Raw genomic sequence first — 27,492 nt, forward strand, 5'->3', positions numbered from 1 at the left:
CACGGCATGGCAGAGAGTCGTGCTATCGCGTTACCGCACAAGCACCACTTCTGCTTGCCCCCCCACGGCATGTTGAACACAAGCTAATGTACTGCTTGGAGGAACGCACTGATACGTGCTCACAGGAAGCCGATACCTGTAAGTTACTGCCTGAGGTCAAAAACACTGTCCAGAGTAATTACCTCAACAAAAGGTATCGGTAAGAAATACATACTTAGAAATAATAATTGTGATGCCAAGATTTCATTATTTTAAATATTCTCTGTCTTTCCCTGCAGAGTTCTCACAGGTACGCAGGCCAACCAAGACACTGCAGTGATGGTGTGTAATAGTAGCATAAGGATAATTCAAAGTCACCGTTCCCTCCTACATTATTCAGTATAGCAACATACTGAAATTGAGCTTGTAACATATATATTCACAAAATAATTTTTATATCGCATTAACAGGCTTCGACACTAATGCTAATTCTTCCTTAGAAGAAACATGACAAGTAGGCTGATTTCATACACATCTAGAACGGAAAGGCTGGTAGCACATGCAGTGAGACTTTTATTACTGTTTGACAGCTTTGGATACCTAAATGCTCTGCTTAGTGACAGAGGAGGTGCAGACAGCAGCACAGCTTTTCCCTCGGTTGTCTAACCGGTGCTCCTGACACACGGAGCGTTTCTTTGCTCAGTCTGTGTGCCTGTGGTCTCTCTCTGCAGACATGGCACAGGTTGCGATGCATTTCGGGGGGGGGGGAGGTTACTGCTGTCTAAGAAGTGACAACCTGACCTTCATCCACAAAACTTAGCATCAGACAGATGAAGTGGCAACAAATCTTGTTTTAATAACAGGAAAATCCCACTAAGAAAGGGCAAAATTGCACAGTTCAGGGGAAAAGGAGATAAGAGCTCCCGGAAACTATTACTCATGGCACAAAGGGACGCTTTTCCCCGTCTTATTTCATGCGAGGCCAAGCCTTTACCAGAGGCAGGGCGTTTTTCAGGCGCGGTGCTCGCTTGTGAGATTCCTGAGGATTTGAGGAAGACGCGGCCTCCGGTGTAGTCGGGAAGTGGAAGACAACTCGGGCAGGTGGATGTAGAGGGGGTACCGGGTCCGTCTGTTCGGGAGCTGCAGCCCGAGCGAACGAGCGGTCCGTCTGTCCCTCCTGCCCCTTTCTTCTGCTCCTGCAACCCGCCTTCCCCGCACAGCTCCGGCGTTCGCACAGCGGACCTGAGACGCAGCGCGGCGTGTGCAGGCAGAAGGAAGGGAGCAAGAAAGAAGCGCTGGCGAGGTGGTGACCCGTGTCCCTCAGCAGCAAAGCGAGGGCCGTGGCACCGGCACCCCTCTCCTGTCGGCACGCTGACCGGTGGGGCTGGGGAGACGGGGGTGCTGGGAGAGGGACCCCCAAGCTGCGGTGGGCGCAGCACTTGGCCTGAGTCACGCTGCCGGCTGGCAGCTACGTCCTGCTGTACTGCACAAACTGAAATAAAGACCCGGAACATCTCAGTCAAGTGGCTCTCTCTCACAGGCACCCGATTTTCAACGCTTGGAGGGGCTGAGGCAGCTCTGGCTGACGAGTTACATCATGCCCATTCTGTCACTGGCAGATGACGTTTTTCAGCTCTTCAACACGCTGGGCTGGGGGGAGAAGCATCTAGGGATTAATGGGCTAGAACGACGATACTGAACACCAGTTTGATGCTCATCAGAGTAGCAGGTATCTACCTGGCCAGTCTCTCAGATGAACCTGTGACAAGGAGTAGGAGATGGAGGTGGTACCAGAGTTCCTTTTCATTCACTCACAATTCATCGTTGGCCTGCAGGAAAGACAGGGTTTCCTTCCTCCTCCTCTCACCCATGTCTCTGTCCCGTGCACTGGGAAAGGACCACAGTTGCTCTTGCCGGGGCTTTGCTGTAAAGCAAGGTTGGTGAACACTCGGGAGGAAAACCAGACACTTACTGACAGCTATACTTGGAGAAAAAAAGAGCGAGAAATCCCTATGTATCATCTTATCTCATTTTCTCCTGCTAGCATTCAGACAACTGAAACAGAAAACCAGAGAGCTGCTCAGGGGTGGGGAAGCAAATGCCAGACAGGGCATGAGCTCAGCCTGTCAGGAATGTTGACCTAGTTGCTCAATTTAAAAACCCGGGAAACACGCCTTCTCCCATTTCTGTGCTCCTGTGCACTCTGCTCCTCTGCGTGGGTTTGATCCCGGGGGAACAGGAAGAAGCAAAGAGAGACGGTCCTGCAAAGCGCATTCCCGGGCGGTTTTGCCTCTGCCCGGCCGGGGCGCTGCACAGCCATCGCCAGAGCACCCGCCTGGTTCTAGCTTGGGTGCACAGCCACTTCGGTCAAACGGACCTTTGCTGGTCCCGCAGAAGTGCAGCGGGGACAGGTAGAAAGCAGTGCAGACGGTGAGAACTTGAACTTGGCCTTCAGGCAAGCGTAACTTTGGCCCCGAGGAGACCTTGGTCTGTGTGCCAAACGAGTAGCTCAGCATTGCTTCTTTTTTCTGGTCCCCCCCTGCTCTGCAGGGCCATGAAATGCATGATGCATTCCCGCTGCGGCGCTGAGCTAGCAAGCGTTCAGAAATATGGGAACGGTAAAGAAAAGTCTCAAGGAGATCAAAGCACAGCTACCACAAACCCAATTAGCCCAGGGCTACTAGTGCCAAACATGCAGCATTTGAGTGCCTTGAGCCAGCCAGATATCCCTTCCCCAGCACTCTGGTCCTCCTCTCGCCCCATCACCCGCGCTGGGGCAGCCGTGCGGTGACTCCCCTGGGGAAACAGAGCCTGCACGGAGCTAGATCCACAAAGGGGAGCAAGCTGGGTCCTTCGTGAGACAACTCAACTCCCCGATCCAGCTCTCTGCGAGAACACACAAATGCTTTTGAGCTCTTCTCAGGTAGGAAGGCACAAGGAGGAGAACGAGAAAGCACGCTTGGCTGGCTTGGCGTGTGCTGGTGGTGGCCTTTGCTGCCCAGCGGCTGACATTTCCTTGCTCACACACCAGTACTAGCCTGTTCCCACCCTCACGGTGGAGAAAGAGACACTTGGTGAGGCCCTGGGGAAAAGGCAGCGAGAGAGAAAGGCAGCCTGCTTGTGGTGCTTGACCCTCCCCTGCTTTAACTGCTTTCTGGCTGGACAGCGGGGCCGCGGGCACCCCGAGATACTCGCAGCTGATCAGCTGCGCCATTTACAGAAGTACTTGGCACTGAGGGGGTAAAAGGGCAGCTCATAAGACCCGGGACCCCAGTAAGCGAGGCAGATCTGCAGGCCCCTGCGGCTTGTGAATTACACAACAGCGAGTTGCTGCTCCTGCCAGCGACTATGTATGAGGGGAAAGTGTTTTATCGGGAGGACAGGCAGCGACTGGAACTGCTGGGGGGGGGGGGGTGGTCTGCAGATGACCTGTGCCACCGCAGAGGTGGCATCCATGCAGTGCAGCCTGGGGGGGCTGTCACTCCTGGCGTGGCTCCCAGTCCTCCTGCAGCCAGTGACACCCTGGGAAGGGAGATGCCTTTTGCCCCGCTCAGCCCCGAGGAAAGCTGCTCCTCGAGGGACATGTGCGTGACGGGCATCCCTGCAGGTGGGACAAACGGGACAGGCACCTGGGCTGGGCTCCATTGCCCAGGACCAGGCCAGGGTTGGTCATGGCCCTGAGGCAGCACTTCACCTCCCTCGTCTCCTGGAGGGACAGATTGCTCCGGTTGGTTTTACTTTTTTTTTTTAATGGAGCAACTGTGATCCTCCAGGAGGAAGGGGTTGCCCAGGTCGTAACGGTTGCCAGCTGGGCCCTTGCCTCCCGTGCCCCCCGCCAGCGGCCCTGCCTTCCCCTCCCTGGCGGTGCCCACCGCAGCCGCCCTGCGAGGGTAACGGGTGCAGCCCAGGGTGCTGGGAGGGGGCACGGCCCTGGTGCCAAACCTGACTTTGTTTGCCCTGTGACTGCCCAGGAGATTTATGGTTTTTTTCTCTAGCCTTTGTTTATTTTGGTTTGCGTTTGCCTGTTTGGTTGTATTTCTTGTTTTGTTAGTGTTAGCTTGATGATTGTTTTGGTCTCTGTTGCAGTTTCTGCAGGGCAGGTCTCCAGGGGAATCCTCGTTTCAGCACTTTAGGGGCTGAGGACCATCCCTGTGCCCCCAGACGTGCTACGACGGGAAGACTTTGCCCCGGTAATTCTTGGCATCGCAAGATGCGAGTGCTGGTCCTGCTCATGCGTGGGCCGGGCGTGGGACACCCGCAGTGGTGGGCTGAGCACCATGTGGTGGTTCCTGCCTGTGTGCAGCTCAGGGGGACACCTCCTGGGGTGGCTTTCTCCACGGCTCCCACCCTGCTGACACGCCATTGCCCGGGGAGCAGCGAGCACGGGCTGTGCCTGTCACTGCTTTTGGCACCCTTGAGCTCCTGGCGCTGAGGCTGGCTTTGCTGGCGGGGCCGGTGGGTTTGGGGCTCGGCCCTGGGTGGGAAGGGCAGTTTTCTCACCGCTCTGCGGCCCCAGGGCTGGGATGTGCATTTCAACGGGACTGGACTTGTGCTTGGGTGAGATTAACCGTGACCGAGTGACCAGCCCCGGGCAGCTGAGCTTTCCCAGCCCCACCCAAGACGCATCTTCCTTTAATTACTTAATTAAGGACTTCCTGTGCTGTGTCCCCCCGCCCCGCCCCGGGTTTCCGGGGAGTCTCTGGAGCTGGTGCCGTGCACACGCGTTTGTGGGCAGCGGCTGCGGCCGCCGAGGACCCGGACCCGGAGCCGGGGCTGCTGCGGGGGACCCCCGGGTCGCCAAGGCCGCTGTCTGCTGAGCATGGAAGGGCCCGGGGGGGGCGGCTCCGGGCCCGGGGCAGCGCTGGTGGGGCCGATGGATGGTCGCGGCCCTGGTCGCGGCCGAGCGGTGACGGCCCAGCCGCCCTGGGGGTGCCGGGGCCAGGAGCCGGGCGGCAGCCGGTGGGGCCGGGCTCGGCTTCCCTCCCCAACTCCCGGCCGGGAAGCGGCGGTGCCGGCAGCCTGGCCCCCCGCCTCGGAGGGCGGTGGAGCCCGGGGTGGGGGGCTCCCCGGGAGCGGGGTGGGCTCCCCAGGGGCGGGGCGGGCTCCCCGGGGGCGGGGCCAGAGCGGGGCCGGTACCGGGGCGGTGCAGGGGGCGGGGCCGGTACCGGGGCGGGGCCAGAGCGGGGCCGGTACCGGGGCGGTGCAGGGGGCGGGGCCGGGGCCAGAGCGGGGCCGGTACCGGGGCGGGGCCGGTGGCGGGGCAGGGCGGGGGCGGGGGCGCCTGCGCGGTCCCATAAGAGCAGCGGGCTGGCGGCGGCCGCACGTCTGTGTGTGCTGCGCTGCGGGAGCCGGCGGGAGCCGCGCCGGAGCAGGTGAGGGGCTGCGGGGCTGGGCCGGTTACCGAGCCGGGGCTGTGGGAGCCAGCGGCCGGAGTCTGCGCGGGCCGGCTCTGCTCTCCCCGGGCCGGGGCGGGAATCGAAGCGGTCCCGGGCCGAGCGGTGCCCCGGGGCACGGCCGGGGAGTGCGGGGGCTGGGGGGAGCGGGGGCAGCCCCGTCTCACTCCCCGCTGCTCGCCGCTGGGGCCGGGCAGCCTCTGCCGCTCCCGGCGTGGGTCTGGCCCGGGCGGGGGGTTCTTGCGGCGGCCGGCGAGTCCCGGTGTCCGCACGGCGGGGAAGGGCCGGGGCTGCTGCCGGCGGGGGTGCCTCCGGAGAAGGCTGGGGTGGGGGTTTCTCGGGGGGTGTCTGTGTGTGTGTGTGTGTGTGTGTGTCACGTCCTCCCGAAGGGTGCTGTACCCGTGTTTCCCTGGGCGGGCTGTGCTGGCGGGGTGCCCGGGCCCGGCTCCCCCGGGGGGCTGCAGCAGCTGTACCCCGGGAGGGTTTGGGGTGCTGCTGCAATAAAGCTGAATAAAGTGTTTCCTATGTATGCTGCCGCTGCCTCACAGAGACACGGGGCTGGACCCTCCCTGCAGGGACCGTGCCCCCAACCCAGTTCCCAAGCACTCCCCAAAACTGCTGTTGGGGCCCTGGGGCTGTGGGTGGGCTGCACTCCCCCCCCCCCCAACATCACACCACACCTGGGGTGAGCACACAAAATGTCAGGGCTGGGTTGTGAGCCCTGAAACAGTGAAGAAGCCCTGTGGTTTGGAAGCTTAGAAACACTCAGAGTGGAGTTTAGACAGGGACTAAGTCCTGTGGTTGGAGGACTAAAAATGGAGAGTAAGTCTCATGTTTTTATCTTTGGAAAACAGAGACTAAGTGCTGCATTTTTGGGCCTTGAAAACAAGCTCTGGTTTTTGGGTCTCAGCAGCAGAGGGTGAAGCTCAAAAAAAGATTAAGTCCTGCGTTTTCAGTACTTGAAAATGCAGTCCAAAAGTCCTGTGTCTTCACAGCTCAAAATACCCCAACTCAGTCCTGTGTTTTCCAGGCTGGAAAACAGAGACTAAGTGCTGCGTTTTTTTGGGACTCAAAAGCAGAGGATTGCCTTGCTGAAGCTCAGAAAAAGACTAAGTCATGCGTTTTCAGTGTGTGAAAATGCAGGTTAAGTCCTGTGGTTCTGGGACTCAGAAAAAAAAAAAAAACCAACCACAAACCAACTAAGTGCTCCATTTGTGGGACTTGAAAACAGAGGCTCAGTCAGCTGTTTTCAGCCCCCCAAAGAGTGGCTGGGGAGGGGGAGCTTTGGGTGGGTGGGTGATGAGGGGGGGGAAGGTGGGAGGGCATTGGGGTGTGGGTGGATGGGAGGGGGGTGGGAAGGTTGCGTGGACCTCTGCCGGAGGCGGGGGTCCAGTCGCGTTGGTCCCCAAAGCGAGGGACGCCGGCATGCACCAGGCCGAATTAAACGTCTGAGATAGTCTCTGGGCGAAAAGGCACTTTTCACACCCTCTTCCTTTGTCCAACTCTTTATTCAAGGTATGTACAACCACCAGAATAGTCATTCAGGCCATATTTAGACAACATACAATTATGACAGGTCATATTCATATACAAGTTATGACAGTGATTGATTTACAACAGTGTCAAAAGCTCACATTGCTACAATCAACTGAAGCTTAAATTGGCTTGTAACAAGAAGAAGCATGAATTAAGCCAGAGCAGGCAACAAGAAGCATGATGGCATCGCTCCGCCAGAGCCGGAACTGGAACCAAGTGGAGGGGCCGTCGGCAGGAACATCTCGTTGCCAGAGCTGGAACAAAGTAGAGGGTCCATCGGCAGGAGCATCTCATAGCCAGAGCTGGGGTTTCAACAAGCTGGACGTGAAATTACTTCTAGCTGGGGCATCCAGTAGCTAGAACGGGTATTACCTGAAACAAGCAATAGAAATTCAAATACCCTGAGGAGTAACACACTGGAGAGTCCTTCAGCAGGAGATGTAAGAAGCAGGATCTTCTCATCACTGGAGCTATAACAAGTAGTGATGTCTGTCAGCTGCGGCTGTGCTCCCAGCACTGTTGAACAGGGGAGCGTCTGCTCACTGTAGCCTCTGTTAGGGAGAGATGAACTTACCTGCAGCTGTGAAGGGAAGGAGCTGAAATTACCCAGACTTATAACAAGCTGGGGTGTCCATCAGCTGGATCTGTACATCACAGGCAGGGCTGTCCACAGCAGGGAGACGAGTTCTTTCTGTGAGCAGGGAGCCTGGCCTCTTCCCTCAGAGATTACATCCACGCCGAGAGCAAAAGTGAGGTGGGAGATCGTCTGCGCAAGCGGGCACAGGCAAGGCAGTGCCGGTGTCTGTTCTCTGCCTGCAGAAGAGGAACACAACTAGTCAGTCAGAGCTCCTAGGGTGCACAGCACAGTCCCGCATATCCCATTGGAGATGCCTGTTCCCTTCCAGGGCAAGGGCAACCCTTCCCTCACACCTGCCCCTCGCTTCCAGCAGAGGCTGCCCAGTGCCGCACATGGGCAATGGGGAGGGAGAAACCACGCTGGGAGAGAGAGAGGCTCAGCCCAAAAGAACACGTTCCTCCCCAGAAGAGCAGATGAGAACGCATGCCTTGCTGCAGCCCCTCTGCTTACGGAGGAGGATTTCAGGCACAAAATGAGACCAGACAATACCAGGGCCGAGGACAGACTGTTCCCATCCGGCACCCAGCCAGGCACAGCACTGTTCCCCTGACTGCCACCCTGACCCTGCCCAGGAACGGGACTGGGGGAGCCACAGGCTGCACCTCGCGTCATGCTAAACACCAAATATTTCTGAGCCAAGCACAACACTAAACATCAAATAAAGCTCAAACAACCCGAGAGGCTTTCAGGAGGGGCCTGGAATGACCAGGTGCCCTGCAAGGGAGCAGGATGGGGCTGTCCCCCAGCCTGGGCATGGCAGAGTCATACCAGCACTGACCCTCGCTGGGTGGTGGCTGATCGTGCGGGGAGAAGGCACCTCGGGGCAGCTCCGGCACCGGAGCTTCCCTCAGCTCCCCCCATGGCAACCGGTCCCAGAACCGTAGGGCGCAGCCCCTGGCCCCGCCACAGCCGGGGCCCCTGCCCAGGGGCGCTGCCAGCGCAGCCCCACGCCGCCCCGCAGCCCCAAACAACAAGCAAAAGCTTTTTCTTCCCAACGACAGCCAGGCAAAACGGAGATGCGAGGCGCGGCCACGACCGCGAACCGCCCCGCAACAGCGGCCACAACCGCGACAGCTTTTCCTTCCCAGCCACGGCAGGCGCGGCTTCCCCAGCTCCCGTGGGGCGTCCCCGCCTGCCTGACCCCGCCAGACGCCCCCGGAGCGCGGCACGGCCCCCCGCACGCCTCGGAGCGCTCACCGCACGTCTCCTGCCCTCTCCGCGTCCGCGGCGCTGCCCGTGTCGCGGCCGCGGTCCTTGCTCAGGCTCATCCTCCCCTGTCGGCACCCCCGGTGCCCGTGTCGGGGCCGTGCTCCTCGCCCAGGCTGCGCCTCTCCGCTGCTCGGCTGCTCCCCGGCGCTGAAAAAACCTTCTTGAGGAAGCGGCCGCCGGTCCCGCTCCAGCCGGAGCTCCCAGCCCACCCCACAGCCAAGCAAGAGGCGACGCGCCCCCCGGTTTGCCCTGAAGCCCAGGGGAGCCTGGGGCCACTGTCGTTCCGCCCCCCGCCCAGGCTCCGCAGGTGTCAGAGCAGGACCCCCCCCGCTCTGCTCCCCCGGCCGGGACCCCCCTCGGCTGCTCAGAGGCTGCTGCGCGCAGCGGGGAGCTCCCGTGCTCCCCCACAGCAGCTCCCTGCAGGCAGCAAATCCTCATTTGAACGGGTTTAAGGCCTAAACCCCAGCACCGTCAGTCACCGCTTGCCCCGTACTCCCCTCCCTCTCTCTGCACAAGCAGCAGGGGCGAGGTCTGCCCTCCTGAACGCCCGGTGGCCGCAGCTTTCCGGGCAAACGAGAAACCCCCGTGCCTGCTCGGGAGGCTCCGGGGCAGGCCGGGCCCAGCGCTAGAGCAGAAGCTTTGCCTCCTCTTCTTCCCCCTTCCCGGGCTGCAGCCCCCGCCTGGCCCCCTCGGTCCCCCCCAGCCCCTTCCCAGCCTGACCTGCAGTTTCGGTCCCCTCCTGGTCCCTCCGCCCGGGCAGCCCCGGGGCAGGAACGGAGCTGTGTGGAGCGGGCGCACGCAAGCAGGGCCTCCCGGTAATGCGGCTCAGCCCGCCGTGATGCTCGTTAGCAGACACCGGCAATCAGGAAACCTTCCCCAGGCTTTTCCAATTCCGCAGGTGCAGCCGGGTGGCTGAGATTGGGGGAGCCCCACCGGCACCGCAGCTCCGGCCGGCAGCCCTTTACACCGAGTTTCTCACCAGCTGGGTCTGTAAGAACACAACCAGGGCGGGGGAAAAAAAAACACTCTGGTGCCCACAGACACGGCACCGGGTCACCGCCTGGTCCCTTCACCGGGTGGCACAGATTTGTCCCGGGGAAAGCACCGTCCCAGGGAGGGCAGCCCGCCTCCTCGCTCGGTCAGAGCCGGGCCCGGGGCCGCCGGCTGAGACACCGGAGCGCGGGGGGTGCTCGTACTCACCGCTGAGCCCCGGCTCCCGAAAAGCCCGGTCGGTCCCCCGCAGGTGCCCGAAAGCCTCTCCGCACGCAGATGGAAAAGGACTCGCGGTGCTCCTGCACGAACCCGGCTGCCCGCCCCGGCGGCGGCGGTTCCCCGGCCCCGGCCCGGCAGCCCCGGCCACACGCCCGCTCAGCGCGGCCCCTCGCTCGAGCCGCGTCCTGGCGCCCGCCGGCAGCTCTCGGCACCGCTCGCACCGTGGCGCCCCCTGGCGGTTGGGCTCGGAATTTAAAACAGCGTACGCGCGCCGGGCGCCCCCTAGCGGAAGCACCGCGACATAACGCGCCACTTGCGCGGCGTCGCCCCCTGGCGGTCAGAGCGCGGCACTGCACGGCCCCGGGTGAGGCGGCGGGGTCCCGCCCGGCCCGGCCCGGCCCCGAGCGGCCGGTGGCGGAGGCGCCGCCCGCGGTGCCCGCGGGTACCCGCTGGCGGGGGGGGGGGGGGGGGGCCGGCAGGGCCCTCTCCTCCCCCGCCCCAGCCCCGAGTGCCTGCAGGGCCGGGCCCGCTGCCAACCGGGGCGCGCGCCGCATCTCAGCCGAGCCCCCCGCTGCCGTGCGGACCCCCCGACACCCCCCAACGGAACGGACGGTGCAGGCGGGCCGGGCCTTGCTCCGGGGGCTCCTTTCTGCCCCGCAGTCTGTTAGAGAGGAACGCCCACCTCAGCCGAGACACTTTTCACACCCAGAGCTTTTATTCATTTCTTTGCCGCACGAGCGAGCGGCTGCACGCGCTGTGCCGCCACGTCCTGCCTCCCGCGCGGCCCGTGTTGCGCCCGCAACGCAGAAACGGCCCTGGTTTCCTCCATCTCCTGGGCCCTGCGCTGGAGCCTGGAGAGCACTTCAGGCCTGGGCACCCGCAGCTTTACCCCCCGCTCAGGGAGGACCCCGTCGGTCCTTGCTTCTCGCGGAGATGCCAGCGGCTCTCGCTGCACCTGCCGAGAGGGACAAGGCGCACGCTCTGGCCCGGTGCAGCGGTCCCGCTCTCGGGGCCCTCCCGTGCTCCAGGAGAGGCTACGGCAGAGCTGTCGTGCGCTGCGCGGGGACTTCCCAGTCTCGTTTCTTCGCTGTGCTGAGGAGGGTTGCCGAGCTGGAGAGGGGACTCGGTCCTGATCACCCAAATACTCACCGGCTCCGTGTCCCGAACCCCCCTCCCCTCCCTCGTGCACTCCTGGCAGAGCGCACCCGCTCCGTCCCTGCGGCTGGCAGGGCACAGCGGCCAAGAGCCGACACAACAGCTCCTGCGAGTTCGTGTATTTGGGCCACCAGGACAAGCACGGTGACCACACGTTGCCCAGAGCAGCGTTTCAGTAGCTGCACTTCGGGACTGGCTCACCGCAAAGGCTGCAGGGCCCATCAGGGCTATTAAGGTCGCAGCAGGGGCACGAAACCCACCGGTGCTTGATGCCTCATTTTACCAGCTCTGGGTTTAGTTCCCGTACCTGACCTCTCCGGGGACTCAAGGATTTCAAGGTTACAGAAAGGTCTGCAACTAAAACTGCACTGAAATAAGGCAGCCTGGAAGAGCATCGTGTCAGCGTCTGCAAAAGCTGTTCTCAACTTGTAATGCATACCCACGCAAAAATACACACACCGGCACCCTGAACTGGACGTTGTTCCCACTTGTCAGAGGGATCAGCAAGTGCTGCAGAGCCAGCGTCGGAAGCACCGTGACCGAGATGTCTCATTTCAGCTCAAGCCGAGGGGACGCCAGGCAGAACACGAGTGAAAGGCACACCGACGTCCCAAGCCGTTTTCCTTCTCCTTGCAAGGAGCCAAACTTTAGCCCTGGACATTGAGCGGAGCTTTCCCAAGGTTTAGCCGGCAGCCTTCCATCTTCTTCCATCATGCCCAATACCTCCTCTTTTCCAGGCTGCGTTTCTCCACACGGAATGCCAAGCCCCAGCAACGCTCTGACCCCAGAGGCCTTTCTGAGACCGTGTCCACGGCAATTTATCTGGGTACCTCAGGGCGGGCCGTGTCTGCACGCCTGCGTTTCCCCCAAGGGAACAGGCGAGGCCGCCGCACTGAGCCTGTCCTGGCTTTCTGGCACCCTGCAGCTGCCCTGGCATTTCCTCACCTCTTTCTCCACCTACCCCCTCCCAGCTATCCGCACGGTGTGCACGTGGATTGGCTTTTACTGCGCTCCGTTTCAACTGCAGAAAAAAAAAAAATAAATGCACAGGCTGATCATTACTCCGAGTCATTCGCAAAGCCTAAACATTAGCTCAGGTGCTGATAAAATGTGCTCTTGAACAATTTCAAACACGTGAGACTTCAAAGCAGGAGTAAAACTCGGTCCTGGCTGACCTTGTTTGCTTTCAGATACCATTATCTCTGCTGTCTCCTCCCCAGCCCCAGATAAATAAATACGAGTTTGCAGGCCTCCACAACTTGCCTCAAAAAGCCCTACGGAGGTCTGAGCGCCCCAGGCCCTCAGCAGACGGCATCGAGGGGGGTCGCGTTCCTTCGGGGATCTTTGCGCCAGCAGATCTCGTAGGTGTTGAGGCTGCTCCTCGGAGTTTTTGGTGACTGGGGCTTAGGGGTCCTCTACAGGATCTCATTTTTTCATTCCAGTATTTCAACTCCCAGAACCGCGCAACTTTCCAGGCGCTTCCCGACTGCCATTCAGCAGAAAATATCGCAGCCGAGACACGCGCTCGGCAGAGGGCTTCAAGACGCAGCAGACAGCGGCTCCCCGGAGCTTCACCCAGCGCAGAGCAGCGCCGCAGAGATCCCGCGACTCAGAGGCAGTGTCTCGACAAGCGGTGTAAGAATGACCCCGTCACCAGCCTTTTCGGGTAAATGCTGGCACTGGCAACGCCTCCAGACACGGGAAGGCAAAAACCAGGGATTACCTCGCAGTACGACACTCGCTTCCACAGCATCAAGAGTAAGCGACGCTGCAGGCGAGAGCGAGCGCCTCCAGATTTGGTTTTGTAAGCCAACTCGGCTCACGTTCCTGCCAGCGCCATCGCAGCAGCGTCCGCTCAAGCCGTAGTGCCGCAGCCGGACGCCGCAGCCCCCGCCGGCCGGCGGGGCGTGCAGGAATCCCCCCGGACGCGTCCCAGGAGCTCGAGCCCTCCCCCGGCCACGCGCCCCCGAGGGGCGAGAGGAGCCGCCAGATCGAGGGGCCCGACCCACGCCGAGGGCAGCGCCTTGCCAGGTGCTGGCTCTGACATGAACAAACCGTGCCCGGATCCCTTCCCCGTCGGCTCTGGAGCCGGGCGAGCCAGGCCGGGAGCGCTCGCCAGCCACGAGGACCGGGCAGGGTTTCTCCGTGGCGCTGGCCGGTTTCCGACCATCGCGTCTTCTGAAGCCAGCGTCCCGGGGAAGGAGTTTACGCAGCCCCGGCAAACCAGAGCTTATCGACTCACCTCAGGCGAAACGCTCCAACCAAAGAACGCGACCCTGTGCTACTACGGCTTCCCGCCGCCACCTGACAAGCCAGCAACGCTTTTCTTAAAAAAGCATTTTCTGCACAGAAGGGTTGAAACAGCGCTCTACAGCGACCTGCGCTCAAGAGAATTAGGAACGTGGATAAATGCTGCAGACATCAGTAGTTTATTGGTATGTTTAGTCAAAACACATTCAGAATGGAAACTTAAAAGTAAAAATACTTTCCACCTGCAACAATTGAACTAGAATCTACTAGCATATAATGCTTGACACGTTACAGCAATAAAGATGGGAATCCACTGTCTCGTATACCTACTAAAGCCAAGATGGTCAGCCACGTTTGTTGCAATAGAACCGTAATGACAGAATACTCCCACCATCCACAAACCAGCAACTAACAGTAATGGTCAGCGAATCCCTTCCTTTCCTCCAAGAGGTACATTTACTATCAAGAGGGTTGAGAACACGTAAGAGTCCACAGTACAGCAGGTGAGCTATCACCATGTAAACTTCTCCGGATGACGTTCCAGCGGCCGCTCACGTCACTTACACAAGAAGCGAACCGGAATGCGGAATGGCTCAGTAGCTCTTTTTTAATACTCTGGGTTTTGTTGCGGAGATTATTCCCGGTGCCGTTTGCCATACAAAGGAATTAGGTGGCGGCGAGACACCACAGCACTACAAAAGGGGTTGAGGGGGGGGAAGGGGCTAGGCAAAACACACTGGTGGCAAACTGCTGACCGATGACAGCGATTTGTCCGAAGGCTTCGAACCCAAGCGGTCTTGTCGTGTGGCGAGCAGTTCAAGTACTACAGATTTCCAGGTAAGAGCTGAAAATGCAAGACCTTCAACAAAAAACTGAAATATGAAAATGAACACGGGAAGAAATGTGCCCCGAAAAAAAAAAAAGTGTATGAAAATAGTGCAAGACTTACCATCGAACACAGAAGACCTCGAGCTGGGAGAAAACGGACAGATGCCACTTCACTTTGCCTAACGCGTCAGGAAAGTATGTGCAAAATCTTCCAACTTACTCGAAAACAGCAAATGATTGCATAATCCAGAGACACATTGCTGTGATGCCCTATCTGCTTTTGCTTGAAATTGCAATTATTTTATTTGAGGTCTTCCGTGCTTAGAAGCAGCTTTAAGCGGTCACGCTTTCACACGCACGCGCACGCAAACACACCCCCTTTTACTCCCGACGCCTCGGAGCCCGGCGCTTGCTGCACGGCCGGCATCCAGCCGGACGGCGCCGTCTGCCGCAGCTGCCGTTTACGGAACGCGCTCCAGAATGTCATCCAGAAACAGACCTCTCCACCGGGAAAACCCGCCAGGCGAGCCGGAGAAGAGGATGTTTCCTTTCATCCCTTCAGTCCGGAGTCACCCAAGCGTCAACTTCAGCTGAGAGCTATGTGCAAAACGAGTAAGAGTTTTTTTCAAAAAGCGGAACCGGAAAATGCAAATACTTAAGAGCTGCTGTTTCGTTCTCTGAAAATTGCAGTATCCTCGTTTGATAAGCTCACCCTCGCAAAGGATGCTCAGTTCTACCCATTACGAGCTGGCCAAAAGCGTTCACCGTTCTTGACTGACTTGCGAAATTCACGCCCGAGAGAGATTTCAACTCCGTTTTCTTTAACTTTGACACTGATTAAAGAGAAGAGACAGCCTGGAGACTACTTGGGTGCCTTCTTCCTCCCTTCCCCCCCTCTGCAAAAAAACAGGCGAGCTTGTTAATTGAAGAGCAAGGTGGATGATAATTTTAGCAACGTTTACTGATTGAAAGATACTGCAATTTTTTTTAATACAATTTTTCCATGATTTCCTTTAAATGCTTTGCAGCCTATTGGCTTTGCAGCACAGTAATTCATACACTATACTGTACAAAATCACCAGCAAGACTGGAATGATGTATTCATAGAAGGCACCATCATGCTTATTACATTACCAGAGAACTCAAATACAGTCAAGACAAATTTCACTGTACAATGCTTATCGAAGGGGAAAGGGGAAGGAGGAGTGTGTTGAGCAGCCATCCCTGTACTGAAGAGGGGCAGATAGAAAAATCTGATGTGAGCTTGTTGCATACTCAGGGCTACGACTTTGAAACTCTGGGTTCTGGTTAGTTTACAGCTAAATGGATTCCTTCTGGAATAAACGTGTAGTCTTATTAAGGTTTGTGTGTGTACATAGGTCGGTCACTGCAAGCAGATCGGACGCCCGCATCATTTCACAAGCTATTCTGTCTGAATAAGAGGATGAAGGTTTTTCTCCTCCGATGCCTCCTGCAGATGTCAATATAAATGAGTTCAGAGTACCCATTAGTGCATTTTGATGAGTGCGTAAACACGAGTTTGTCTGGAGCCGAGTGTTCTAAGGAAAAAAAAAAAAAAGGCAAGCTTCTCCAATTGCACAAATTGCACTATTTGTGTTTCCAACAGTAATAGGCAGAAACAGTAACACTCACACAAAATGTGCAGCAGAGGGTTTTTGACTGAAAGGACCTGAATTCTACTGGGCATGTCCTGTAGTTCACTTTTGTTGCAGATAGTTAACCGGTCTTTTTTTTTTTTTTTTTTTTTTCCAGTCCTCAATTCTCCAAGTCTACATTTATAAATTAACAGTGTGACTTCTGTTGTGAAACTGGGGAAAGAACGTCCACCTCAATTTAAACCGGAAACCAAAGGATGCTTTCACATCAAAGAAATGATCAGAAGGGCTGTGTCACATTCCAAAGCCAAAAAAAATTAACAAGAATGCAAACACGATGGATAATGTACCACTGCCAAGACTGTCTGCCCACAGTGGAGATTTCAGCGACGCTGTCCGGTGAAACGGCCTTCCATTTGCCCGGTTCCTCGTCCAGAGCCGAGTTTCTGCGCCATGCCACCTCTCGGAGGGGGTCCTCTTCCGTCACGGTCTCGCATCATGCCACCACCCACTATTCCACGGGGACCCCCGGGGCCTCTATCATTGCGACGAATATCCCTACGATCATCGCCTCCACCTCGGGTCTCTCTTTCACGAGCGGCTCTTGTTTTTTTCTCTTCTACGTTCAAGCGCACCTCACCCCGGAACATAATAGGCTTATAGGGAAAAGTGTTCAAGGCACACGTTAGTCACCGTTCCGCAAAGGCCAGTTATACAAGGCACATGAAAACACCGCATTCGCTGCATGCCTCAGCCTACCTTCGCTTACGTGCGAGAGGCAAAAATAAACTGTTACTGGTTCCCTGTGGCACCCAAGCGTAGCCCTACGGGTCTAAGGTAACGGAACAGCCTTTTAAAATTCATTTGGCATGCAAGGAATTGAAATGTCTTTCTCAATTAAGGGCACGGTTGTCTTTAGCCTCTTTACTGCCGGCTTTAGCCTGTTCACTTCAGGGCTAAAGCTCCTGAAGAACTGCTCTACCGGGTCTCGCTCCCACGTACTGGAAATGAAAACTGCCGCTTTCTCCTCTCCAATTCCTCAAGTCGCCACCGCAAATAACCTCGTTCCCTTTTCTCAGCCCCAGGATGCACAATTCAGAGATCCAGGCGGTGCCCTTCAAAAGGTTACGTACTCGACTTTCAGCTTAAAAGGATCTCTAAAAGCAAGTGCCGAGCTCCACGTGGTGTCTACGGGCAGAGGTAAAAAACCTGAATTCGGTGTGACGCGGTTTGAGGAGCGCTGGCACAGCTTTTGTAAGCTACGGAACACCCCTGGCAGAACGAGCATGCCAGAACTATATTTTTCTTACAACTGTCGTTTGAATGCCAGAAACAACAGCGACGCACACCGGGACGGCCCGCGCTGCCTGGGGCTTAGAGCATTCAGTCGATGCCAATACTTACTTTCGCAACTAAAATTCGCTGGACCGGCTCGGAATCGTCAAATACCACAAAACCAAAATTAGGCAGTTTTCCTCCCACTCCTTTAGTATTTATGCGAAGTTCTACCACGTTCCCGAAGCCTGGAAAGGGAAAAGCCATGTTATCAAAACCCACAGTGCCGGCTCTACCACCCCTCCGCTTGTCCCAGACGACACCCGTAGTCTTTCATCACGGAAAAGTTCCCCTGTGCGGCCCTACGGGAACGCTAGGTGACTTTTCAACGCGGTTCTTCCTCTTGGTCTCCGCAGCTGAAATTGCTACTTACTCATGAAGAACTCTTTCAGTTCGCTCTCATCGATATCATGCGGCAAGTTCCCAACGAAGAGCTGGTGGCTGTCCGGATAGCGAATTATTCGACGATTATCCGACTCATTCTGTTCCATGTCCCCCCTCCCTGTCGTCAACAGAAAGAAGAAGGCAGAGCCGCTGAGGTTAGAAGACGCGCGCGGATTCGGATGAACACGTCTACCGACAGCACCAAGCACGTTTGCTCAAACAATCCTGTACCTCTTGAGCTTACGTTTACCGCGGGTGACAGCGCGGGGAGATGCTCTCTTCCTCTTTAGAGAGTCCTGACAATTTTGTAATCATACCACAAAGTATTTGTTTTCTTTTCATCTGGTTTCCCTGGTTAGGTCAAATAAATCCACCTTAACTAAAACATCTGGCATACTGGGCAAGTTTGTTTATAAAGTTCTTGTTCCATCTTAAACGACTATACTGAACAGGAGCTCAGTATCTCTTAAAAGGATTTTTTTTTTTAAGATGTGGATTTAAATCACCCCTTCATCACTTCCTTAGCGCAGTAACAATATCCTTACTCGGGCACTCATGTCACAAACAATGTTTGCTGTCTCACACCTCTTCTGGCTTCCATCTTCCACCGTTTTGTCCAAAGTACAGGTAAGAGTTCCTCACGTTCTCTCCAGCCCAACTGAACCGTTAGTTAGCATGCTTGGCAGCGTGCGAGATAAAATCTTTCCCGGTATCTCCCTACTAAATTGTTACCCGCCTGGCAGCGTGACAGCAGCACTGTTGCCCCCTTTGTACCTGAAGTATTACGGCGTAGGTACGTACCCGTTTCTCTCCTCGGCTTCCCCTACCAGCCCTTTTACAGCAAGCTTGCTAGCTCCTTTGAAAGGTTTCCTTAAGCAGGTAAACCAGGTGGCTGACTTCCTTCGAAAATAAGACCATAGGGCTGAAGCTCTACCGTTTGGTCAACTGAGATGTCAGCTTTTTCCCTCGTGCCTCTGCTACCCCCCCGCCCAGTGCTGAGATCAGAATTAAAGGCCTCGGGCTCCGATACATGTTTTCTGTATGACTTCTATTACATCCAAGAGTAGTAACGATGCAGATTTGAAACCTGATCTAGCCACAAGTCGTGGCGCCTGCTCCCTGCTGCAGACGACGCGTTAAAGAAAGGAGAAATGTTAACCTGCAGCAGACGTGACGGTTCTTTCTCGGTGCCTTAAATCCTTCCAGTTTCAGCGCCGTCCCCGAGCGATCAAAGCCAAAAGCACGTTTAAGCCCAACCCGTACCCCAGTTTGGTGCGCACTTAGCGAAACCTTCCCCGGAACCAATTTCAGCTGGAGTCGGTGGAGATGCTTACTGTCTCTGAGACTTAACCGCTTCTGCAGGCAGCGCTCTGCCCGCTCCACACTACCACTAAGGGTGATCGCCAAGACCGCCCCTCCCCGTAAGACTCCTGACTGATTTTCACACTTAGGGAAGACGCGAACTGATCAACGTGCCGTAACTCTGGGCCTTTGAGCAGACAGCTTTTGCCCAGCGCTGCGCCGAGGTTTGCCAAGCGACCGGGCTGGACCGATGAACGCAACTCAGAAGGCGCTCGCCTCTCAACACCGCTGCTGACGGCCGTCGAGTAACGTGCACGTTTCCTAGCCAGAGCACCCTATGGATTTGGATAATCTGTATGAGTAACAAAATGCGGAGAGCGGGCTGCTCGTAAACCGAGACCAACGTGAGGCAACCAAACCGAAAACAGTATTTAAGACAATTACACGAGATGGAAAAATATGTATAAAATTATTAACTGACTGAGGCTGACACGGTGGGAAGGTTTTCTTCCAAATTTCTCTCTCTTGAGAGAGAGCTCTCGCTTCCAAGGTCCAGCAAAATGAGAGGTCACGGACAGAATCAGCTTTTGAGAACCACATCAAGCCACATGAAAAGGGCTTAAGCATATAAGCAAGTGGCCTATTAAAAAACATTTCAGCAAAACAGAAGCTTGGAAATGATGCCTGATCTTTGCAACAGCTCATCGCCGGCTTGGACTCCGAATCAGATTCCCCCATTTCTAGTGGAAGGCACTAGGAACAGGGAGTGCATGACCAGCCAGATACAATACCGGTGCAGACAAGACCCGTCCAGGAGACGCCTCTCGTTAACTAGTCCCAAGCAGACACACAAGCTGATCCACGTTACCTGGTCGAGGTCCTCGGGGGGGAAAACCCGGTCTTTCCCTGGGACGCTGTTCACGTACACGAGGAGGCTGAGACTGAGCTTCAGGTTTAGTTTCAACTCTTGGCTAAAACAGGAGGAGAACATGCATTGTTAAACACGGGCCTGGTAAAAAAACCCCAAACCCCCAAAACTCACCAAAACCAAAAAACCCCACAACACAAGACAGAGATCAGTGGCATGCACAAATCAAACTCCAAAAGATATACATCCATGTCAATGTGTTTGGGAATATGTTTTTTTCACCTCTATAAATTCCTCTGTACCAATCCAGGACTGCAGTGTTCAGTTATCTCTGCTAAAAGGGGCAAAGCAAACGTCCCTCAATCAGAGCGTCTCCCCAAAACATGGCTAAGGTGGGTTTTCCATGTTTGACCAGGCATTGAGACCCCCAACGCTCCGTTATTCAAGAACACCTCAACCTGACAAAACCCCATACAGATCAAATTAAGCTTCCTCATGCCAAGCTCAAACTTCACGGATTAGGAGGTAGTCTGAGACGAACACGAAGGGAGGGGCAAATCACATTTTCTGTCCGAGTCCCTGAGGGATTCTTTTCTTCGAGTGCAGAACAACTCTAAGGAAACTACCAAAAAGAAAGAGGAGAACAAAAGCCCTCAGAAGTGTAGTAAGTATTTCTGATGCCATAACGCCACCTGAAATGACAATTTCTGCAGACTACCTGCTGAGGATACTCTTCAACTTCCCTGATGTCAAGACCATGATGCTCAAAGTACACCCTTCGTATTCTCAGGAACTAGAACACCTATTTCATTTTTGCAAGCAAAAAATGCTTTTAAAGATAATTTGAGGAAAAGTGACAGAATAACAAAAAGTATTTCTATGCAGCCTGTTGCTTACTGAAGCAAATTCCAAGGTTTTTTAAATTCCATTTTCTGTATAAGAGTCCAGCAGCTGCTGCTGTGCTGGGTTCTTATCTTCAAAAACCAAAATTATCCTTAGGAGCATAAAGAACACTAGCTTCTGAGGAAGATTAAACACAAGGACAACGGCTATAGGCCCAGACTGCTGAGGAGATGTAGTTTATGTTAAACATCTCCCTTATTTTCCTTTGAGGACTCAAGACAACTGACGGTTCCGGCCAGAGGGAACCTCACAGGGGTAAGACGACTGTATTTTACATGAAACATGCAGGCATTACGCACCAAATAAATGTTTCAGCCCTCCTATCGCTCGTGCTCTACCCAGCTAGGCATTAGCTTGTCCTTCCAACATTTTGAGGACCATTTTTTTCAATTCCAAGAATAAGCCACAAAAATCAGCCTTCTCGTTAAATCTCTTTCCGTTATGTCCCCTCATGGGTCACTGCAGCTCCCCTGCCACCTTCTACTCGCACATCTTTACTGCACCGTAAAGTGTACCTCAAAAGCGAAACTCAATACGATCAGACCCCCATTTCTCACGTACTTCTGGCCGTCAGGCTTAAACGCTCAGTCCTTCCGTCAACCACAGCAAAGACCCGCTAAGTCACCGATATCCTTCTATTAAATCCCGAATAACAGGTAACCCGCTTGCTTCATGTTCCACTGAACGTCTCGTCTAGCACGCAAACGCTCCCTGTCTAGCCAACAACAAGCAGCTGGCCTCATTAGCTGCTTCCTAATCAGCAGCACCCTTTTTGCAGAGGAAGGCTGTCCCGGCGCTCGCTGGCGCTGCCTGAAGAGAAAAGCACTTGTGCAAGACTGCGCTCCCCCGGACCGCTGCGATCAGCAGCGGCATCACAAGATGCCTATTAAGGGCTGCCATTTACAGTCCGAGCGGCAGCTAACGGCAACTCTCATCTCACAGAGACCACGCAAAGTGGACTGAAAGGCAGGGAAGGAGGGTTTCAACAGATGACGACCGAAGGAGCCTTCGGCCCGTGAGGCGGCCTGAAGAAACTTCAAGAACAATTAAGGAAAAGGTGACGTTGTCTCTTCTCTCCAGGAGCTCACACGCGGAAGGAAAGGGACCTCTTTCTGCTACGGCAATGCTGCTGGCAACGACGGCAAACCCAGTCGCAAGCTGGCCTTTACTCGCCAACTTTGGAACCGATGGGACAGAAAGAGCAAGAGAACACCTATTTCATTTTTGCAAGCAAAAAATGCTTTTAAAGATAATTTGAGGAAAAGTGACAGAACAACAAAAAGTATTTCTACGCAGCCTGTTGGCTACTGAAGCAACTTGCAAGGTTTTTTAAATTCCATTTTCTGTCAGCGACAGCTGATGTGTTAATGCAAAAGGGGGGGTCAGAATACCTGAAAATCCTATAAAGAGAAGGCCTGATTTACCAGTGGAGGCAGGTGGACTGAATGGCCCACAAGAAGAAAAAGAGCAAGAAATGCTGACCTGTTTAACTCCACAGCTGTAAATAAACAAGAACCGAACTGGTTTATATCCACAACAGCCCTTCGAGTGGTGCCGAGTCACTGCTACAGAGGCTATATTTTTCACTCCGTGAAAGATGTGGGAAGAAGTGGAGCGATGCAGAGAAAGCAACGGGAAGGACAGGTAACAGCCGCTTTGCAACATCACTGATGCTGGCTAGAACAGCACCCCAGAGGAGCCACCCACCCTCCAGTGCTACCTATGGCCCTCGTCTCCACGCACAGCATCTGGCATTAACGGATGCAAGAGAACGGGAAAAAGCTGCTACTGATCCGTAACCCCTTGAAGAAATTGTTCAGATGCCTTTTCTACGAGCTTTCTGTATACCGTGTCTGAAAAGCGTGCAAGAAAAGCAGCTGAGAACTGACTAATGCTGTCTCCAGAAGAGCTGAGAGTTGAAATTCTTGCCACTTCAGTATTGTTCAGAAACTTCCACGCAGAAATTACTCAAACGTGGAGTCACAGCAAAAGTAATCCAAAAGGCAGAAAGTGCCACAAGCTGCGGAGGCAACGCGAAAGACTTTAAGGGGACATCTATAAGCCGCATTCTGCTCTCTTGTACAGATAATTTTAAATAATTTTTGCGGTCCTATTACAAAAATCCACCCTCTCCACTACAAATCAATCAAAAGCAATTTTGGTTTTGCATAAGGAAAATCTATTCTGTACTAGAAAAAACGTTTTTACGGCTCAAATACCCCCTAAATGCTGAAAGCCCTGCTGACGCTGATGAAGACAGACAGGCTTCCCAAGTCATTACACAGCCATTATCTGATTTCCAGACAGCCCTGCCAGACCAGAAGCAGCCCCATCCAAGGTGGGGTTTCTTGGGGTGGGTTTCATTTTTTTCCGTTGTCTTTTTTAACACGCATTTGGCCGAAGGGCAATCCTAGACAGGTTCCTCTCTGTCAGTAAAAAACGGAGAAGAAACCAGTGCAAACCCAACAGCTGCAATAACCCAGCTGCTCTACCGAAAACCCAGTCTTTTAAAAGGGTCGGCCACGAGCTACCGCAGCATACGGCGCTTTGGTACGCAGCATCAGTAGAAGAGGTTAAAGCGCACATTTTCTATCTTGAGGATTTTTATTTAGACGGAGGCAGCTGAACTGAGAGTCTCAGACCGTCTCACACCAGCTTGGCATGTGCAGGACACGAGCTATCACCCGGTCAAACTTGCCTTCCTCTTTCCCCTCCTCACCCAGTCACCCCAGGAATGGGAAGACAGCATTGTCCCGGCAAGGAAATGTGAATCCTTCCATTCCTCACACAGTCATAAGTTGGTACAGGGTTCTGTGACAAGTTAATTATAAATGGACAATGAAATCCAGCATATTTCTGCAGATATTTGCCTTCCGAGGCAATCTCGCACCTTCTCGGAAAGGGCGCTGGACGTTTTTACTGCTGGGGCGCTTCCGCCAATGAAACACCCCTTTCAAACAGACTTTAGAGCGCTACCATTTTCTGGGGAGTTGTCTTTTTGTTTTGTTTTCCCTTATAAATCAAACCGTATCCCATTAAGATAGGTCAAAAAAGCTTCAGCGGTGATTTCCTGTTTCTGCACGAACAGATTTTAACGTCACCACCACCCAAAGTTACGCCTGTTACGTGCCTTCGCTTGCGACAAGAAGGTGAGCGCGTTAACATTCAAGACACAATTAATCTGTGCAATTTAAGTCAAACAAATCGATCTGTTAATTTAAAAAACTGAAGCAGTTTGCAGAAGTAACGAGACAATCCAAGGTGTTCACAGATGGGTTACCTGTGAGACGGGTGCTTTAACATGGGGTGGAATTCCAGAGGAAGAAACAGTACCACTAGGAGGCAGGTTTTTACTGGTCACTGAAGCCCAAGAGAAAGCCTGCAGGAAATGCAACAAACCTAGGCTACTAATCATGGCAAACCACTGACAATCCTACAGGGAAACTCGTCTGCTGAAAATACACTTTCGGTTCATATCTGACTATTAAATAATGGTTGCGCAAGCATTACAACGAAGGTACGGAAGGATTTGCGGGTCTAGCCGTCTGCGGACTCCAAAGGCGTGGAGCAAGCGTGTACCGTGCCCGCTATGGCTACTCGAGTGAGCCCGGTCCCCTCGGCATCCCCAGGTCACTGCTTTCCGGGATGCAACCAAACCTAGGACTGAAAACCCCGTAGTGTGGAGGGTCTTCTGCACAAAGAAAGAAAGTGGATGCCAGAACTTAGAAGTAAAAACGGAAAAGAGAAAAAGGATTGATAAAAAAAAATACGGGAGACAGGCTGGAGCTAGAAAATGACCTCTCTCCAGCTTTCACCGGTTCCTCCCGTCTCTTTCCAGCTACCTACGTGTAACCATACCAGATGACGCACGGCGTGCACGGTGGTTTTTAAGGCTGGGCATCCTGCCTCTAAGGGAGACACTCGATGCCCCCGTATGGATTTGGAGCCTACACTGCCAGCAATTTTGCAAGTGTCAGTGCATTATGGGTTATTTCAAGGAAGAGCAGTGGTTCTCGTTGTACGAGGTTGTCGGTGGTGGTAGCTTGAGGTGCTTTCTTAACATATGTTAACTCCACATTTAAAAAGGTTTACACATGCATAAAACCACACACGCACACTTTACAAGCAGAGCATTACCTTTACAATAAGTGACTCGAGCAGCGCTTAAAAATAACGTTCTTTCCGTTTTTAGTGAAACTTGGCATTTTTACCAGTTCAAAGTTCGAGTCTAGCTGTTCATACAGCATGACACTGAAAAGAGGTACCGGTGCAGCCGCTCAAAAAGGCTAAGTTCAAAACCCAATCTTCTGGTTTACCATCTGCACCTAGGAGCACAGATATGACTTGTAACTAACCTTTGGTGGTTCCTGTGGTAGTGAGACAGGTTCCACAGGAGGTGGAGACGGAGATTTCTCTTCTAGCTCCTCGAGGGTCTTTTCTTCTACTTCAGCTTTCAGCTCCTCGGTTTTCGTTTCAGATTCTAATTCCGGCTCAGGTTCATGAGACGACTCCTCTAGCGCCTCCTCTATCCCATTGCTAAAATAATCAAATGCGTTTTATGCGGCTTATCGATTGCTTTGTATTTTGTGACTGTTTGTAAGCTACGCTACGGTAACGGCCAGTATTAAAAAGATCATTCTGTTTCCAGTTGCTACTGTACGGTACCTACATACACACTACTGCGAGAAGTTAACCCGAACCCCTTAGTTGCATACAAAGCCAGATTTTACTCCTGCTGAAGCAAAGACATGTTTCACAGTTCTCTGCAGAGAACCTGAAAATCACAGAGACATCTAAAGCCCTTAAGGAATAGGCGCTGAACTCCAGAACTGCTGCTCCTAAAAGAACAGAAGCACAGCAAGGGACCGATGGAAGACTAAGCCGTACACATAAACGAAGCCAATTTTGGAATGAAACCCACAGCTTGTTTACAAAAATGCCATACAAGTTCCTTACCAAAGGAGCTGTGAGTCCTGTTTACTGAAAATCACACGCAACTTCATCTCTGTACTCTGCGTGTTCAAAACGTAAGGGATCTGAAGTTCTTCACTTCTCTCTTCAGCCACCCCAAAAGTTTACCAAATTCCAAATACTTCTCCCTGTGCAGCTCCTGCCACGGGTTAGCATACGGCTAAGTGACTATCTGATGAACTCTGCCTTGACAACTCCCTTCCAACCGGCACAGTAAACCCCAAACCAAGACCGGACTTAACGTAATGCTTTTGGGCGTCTAAACCTTCCTGCGTTACCTCGAACAAGTCAGTCACTGCCACAATTCCAGCAGCCTCCCCTCTGCCATAACACTTCTTGTGAAAAGCATGATGTGACCAGCTTTTAGCATAATCACTGAGGCACTCGACAGACATCATTCTAGCGGTGTCGTAAATGTTGGGGTTTTTTGTTGTTTGGTTGTTTTTTTTTTTTTAAAGAAGGAAACCAGGAGGTCAGTTCTGGCCCTTTAAAAGGCATTGCTATATTTCAAAAAAAGCACAGGGCTTTGGTGGTCTTTGTTTGTCTTTGTGGGGGTGTTTTGTTTGCTTGTTTAATAAAATGTATTTTTCTCATAAAAACCTAAAGAAATGTTTTTCTTTAATCCTCTTTACATTTTAAGACACTCAGGACAGAGCGTATTCTTCCAGTATGGCTGTACAGCAACTTCTCAAAAAGCAGACCTTCCTCTGGCTTCAAGTGCTACCCAAATTTGAGGAGTAGCGTATCATTAACCACGCCTTTGTTAACCCATCTGTTCCCACACATTACATCCTATCAACTCACTGTTATGAGTTTATATAACAGTGAAGACACTAAGTGTGCACATAAACAGGGTTGCTACCTTTTCACCCCTCATGTGAAACCAGAAGCGAAAGTAACTAAAAAATGTAAGAACATCCCCGACTTCCTCTCTCCATTCAAGAAGCAATGTTTCAAAATAATATAACCTTACATAACACAGATCTATATCAAGTGACGTTACCTAAGCGACCTGTTAAATCGCACCCAGAATCCAAAGCCAAAGCAATTCTGTTGGGTTTTTGGTTTTGTTTTTTTTTTTTTTTGTTTAAGCAACTTGCTACAATAAAATTAACTTCTTACCTAACAGGATGGTTTTCATAGTAAGTACTGCCTGCATTCTCTTGCACGGGTTCAGGGGACGGTTGTCTTTCCTCCTGCTCCTCTTCCACCTCTTCCTCAGACTCTGACACAAAAAGAAAAACTTCCTTAAGCATCTCTGCAAGCGTACACAAGCCGCACTGAAAATAAAAGCGTGTTGAACTAGTAGTAATCAAAAGAAAGCTTCATCAACAAAATGAGGCAAAATTAGCTGCAAGAAAAGATAGAGGACCCTTCCGCTCGTAACCCGAGCCATCCTGCTGCTCGGAAGTTCTGGGAGGAGGGCTCGAGGGGCTCTTAAAGCAGCAGCTGCTTTTCATGTGGTGGCAGTAAACGAGAAAGCTTGCACACTTAGCTCATAAATCTCAGTACCTAAAACTAAGAAGATTAACCTCAAATGCAAGGATGATTGCCTAAGATGCTGTGTTGAAGGAATTCCAGAAATTACCCAGTGAACACGTGTGCATACATTCCGGCTGTGCTGTGACTTGCTTTGCCTCAGTGAACAGAGGGGAAACAACCCACCCAGGTCAGGCTCAGCCCCTGAACAGAAATGAACTACCGACCGTAGCGATGATAAGAAAGTAAAAGCTATGTGTTGATTTGTTTTCTTCAAATCACTTTACTTAAAAATTTGTCTGATCAGAGAAATCGAGTCCACCTGATGAAACCAGCGGCAGCAAAAAAACTACCACTCATTTTTTCCATTCTCTGCCAAGCCTCACCCCCTGAGCCAGTTCAGCTCTTCAAGGAACCAGGTACTACTACATGGCC

At 53.6% G+C, this 27,492-nt stretch overlaps 1 protein-coding gene and 1 long non-coding RNA gene across 4 annotated transcripts in view; one reads left to right on the forward strand and one right to left on the reverse strand.

The window, feature by feature from the left end:
• LOC142601603 (uncharacterized) overlaps positions 1-4,194 on the forward strand; it is a 31,873-nt gene extending 27,679 nt beyond the window's left edge. The window contains exon 3 of the long non-coding RNA XR_012835107.1: positions 4,066-4,194. This is a non-coding gene — a long non-coding RNA (uncharacterized LOC142601603). The remainder of the gene's footprint in view (positions 1-4,065) is intronic.
• Positions 4,195-15,145: 10,951 nt separating this feature from the next.
• The window catches only part of G3BP2 (G3BP stress granule assembly factor 2), a 28,547-nt gene continuing 16,200 nt past the window's right edge, over positions 15,146-27,492 (reverse strand). For 2 of the 3 annotated variants that reach the window (XM_075750798.1, XM_075750797.1), the window contains exons 6-11: positions 26,701-26,803; positions 24,963-25,143; positions 19,705-19,807; positions 17,524-17,652; positions 17,220-17,338; positions 15,146-16,471 (exon numbers count right to left, since the gene is read on the reverse strand). In XM_075750798.1, coding sequence (XP_075606913.1) covers positions 16,199-16,471; positions 17,220-17,338; positions 17,524-17,652; positions 19,705-19,807; positions 24,963-25,143; positions 26,701-26,803 — 908 coding nt within the window. In that variant the 3' untranslated portion in view covers positions 15,146-16,198. Of the gene's footprint in view, positions 16,472-17,219; positions 17,339-17,523; positions 17,653-19,704; positions 19,808-23,887; positions 23,987-24,962; positions 25,144-26,700; positions 26,804-27,492 lie in introns of all 3 variants that reach the window. The other variant, XM_075750795.1, reaches the window with a different exon arrangement.

The sequence above is a fragment of the Balearica regulorum genome, chromosome 4, assembly GCF_011004875.1.
Source record: "Balearica regulorum gibbericeps isolate bBalReg1 chromosome 4, bBalReg1.pri, whole genome shotgun sequence".
NCBI lineage: Eukaryota > Metazoa > Chordata > Aves > Gruiformes > Gruidae > Balearica > Balearica regulorum.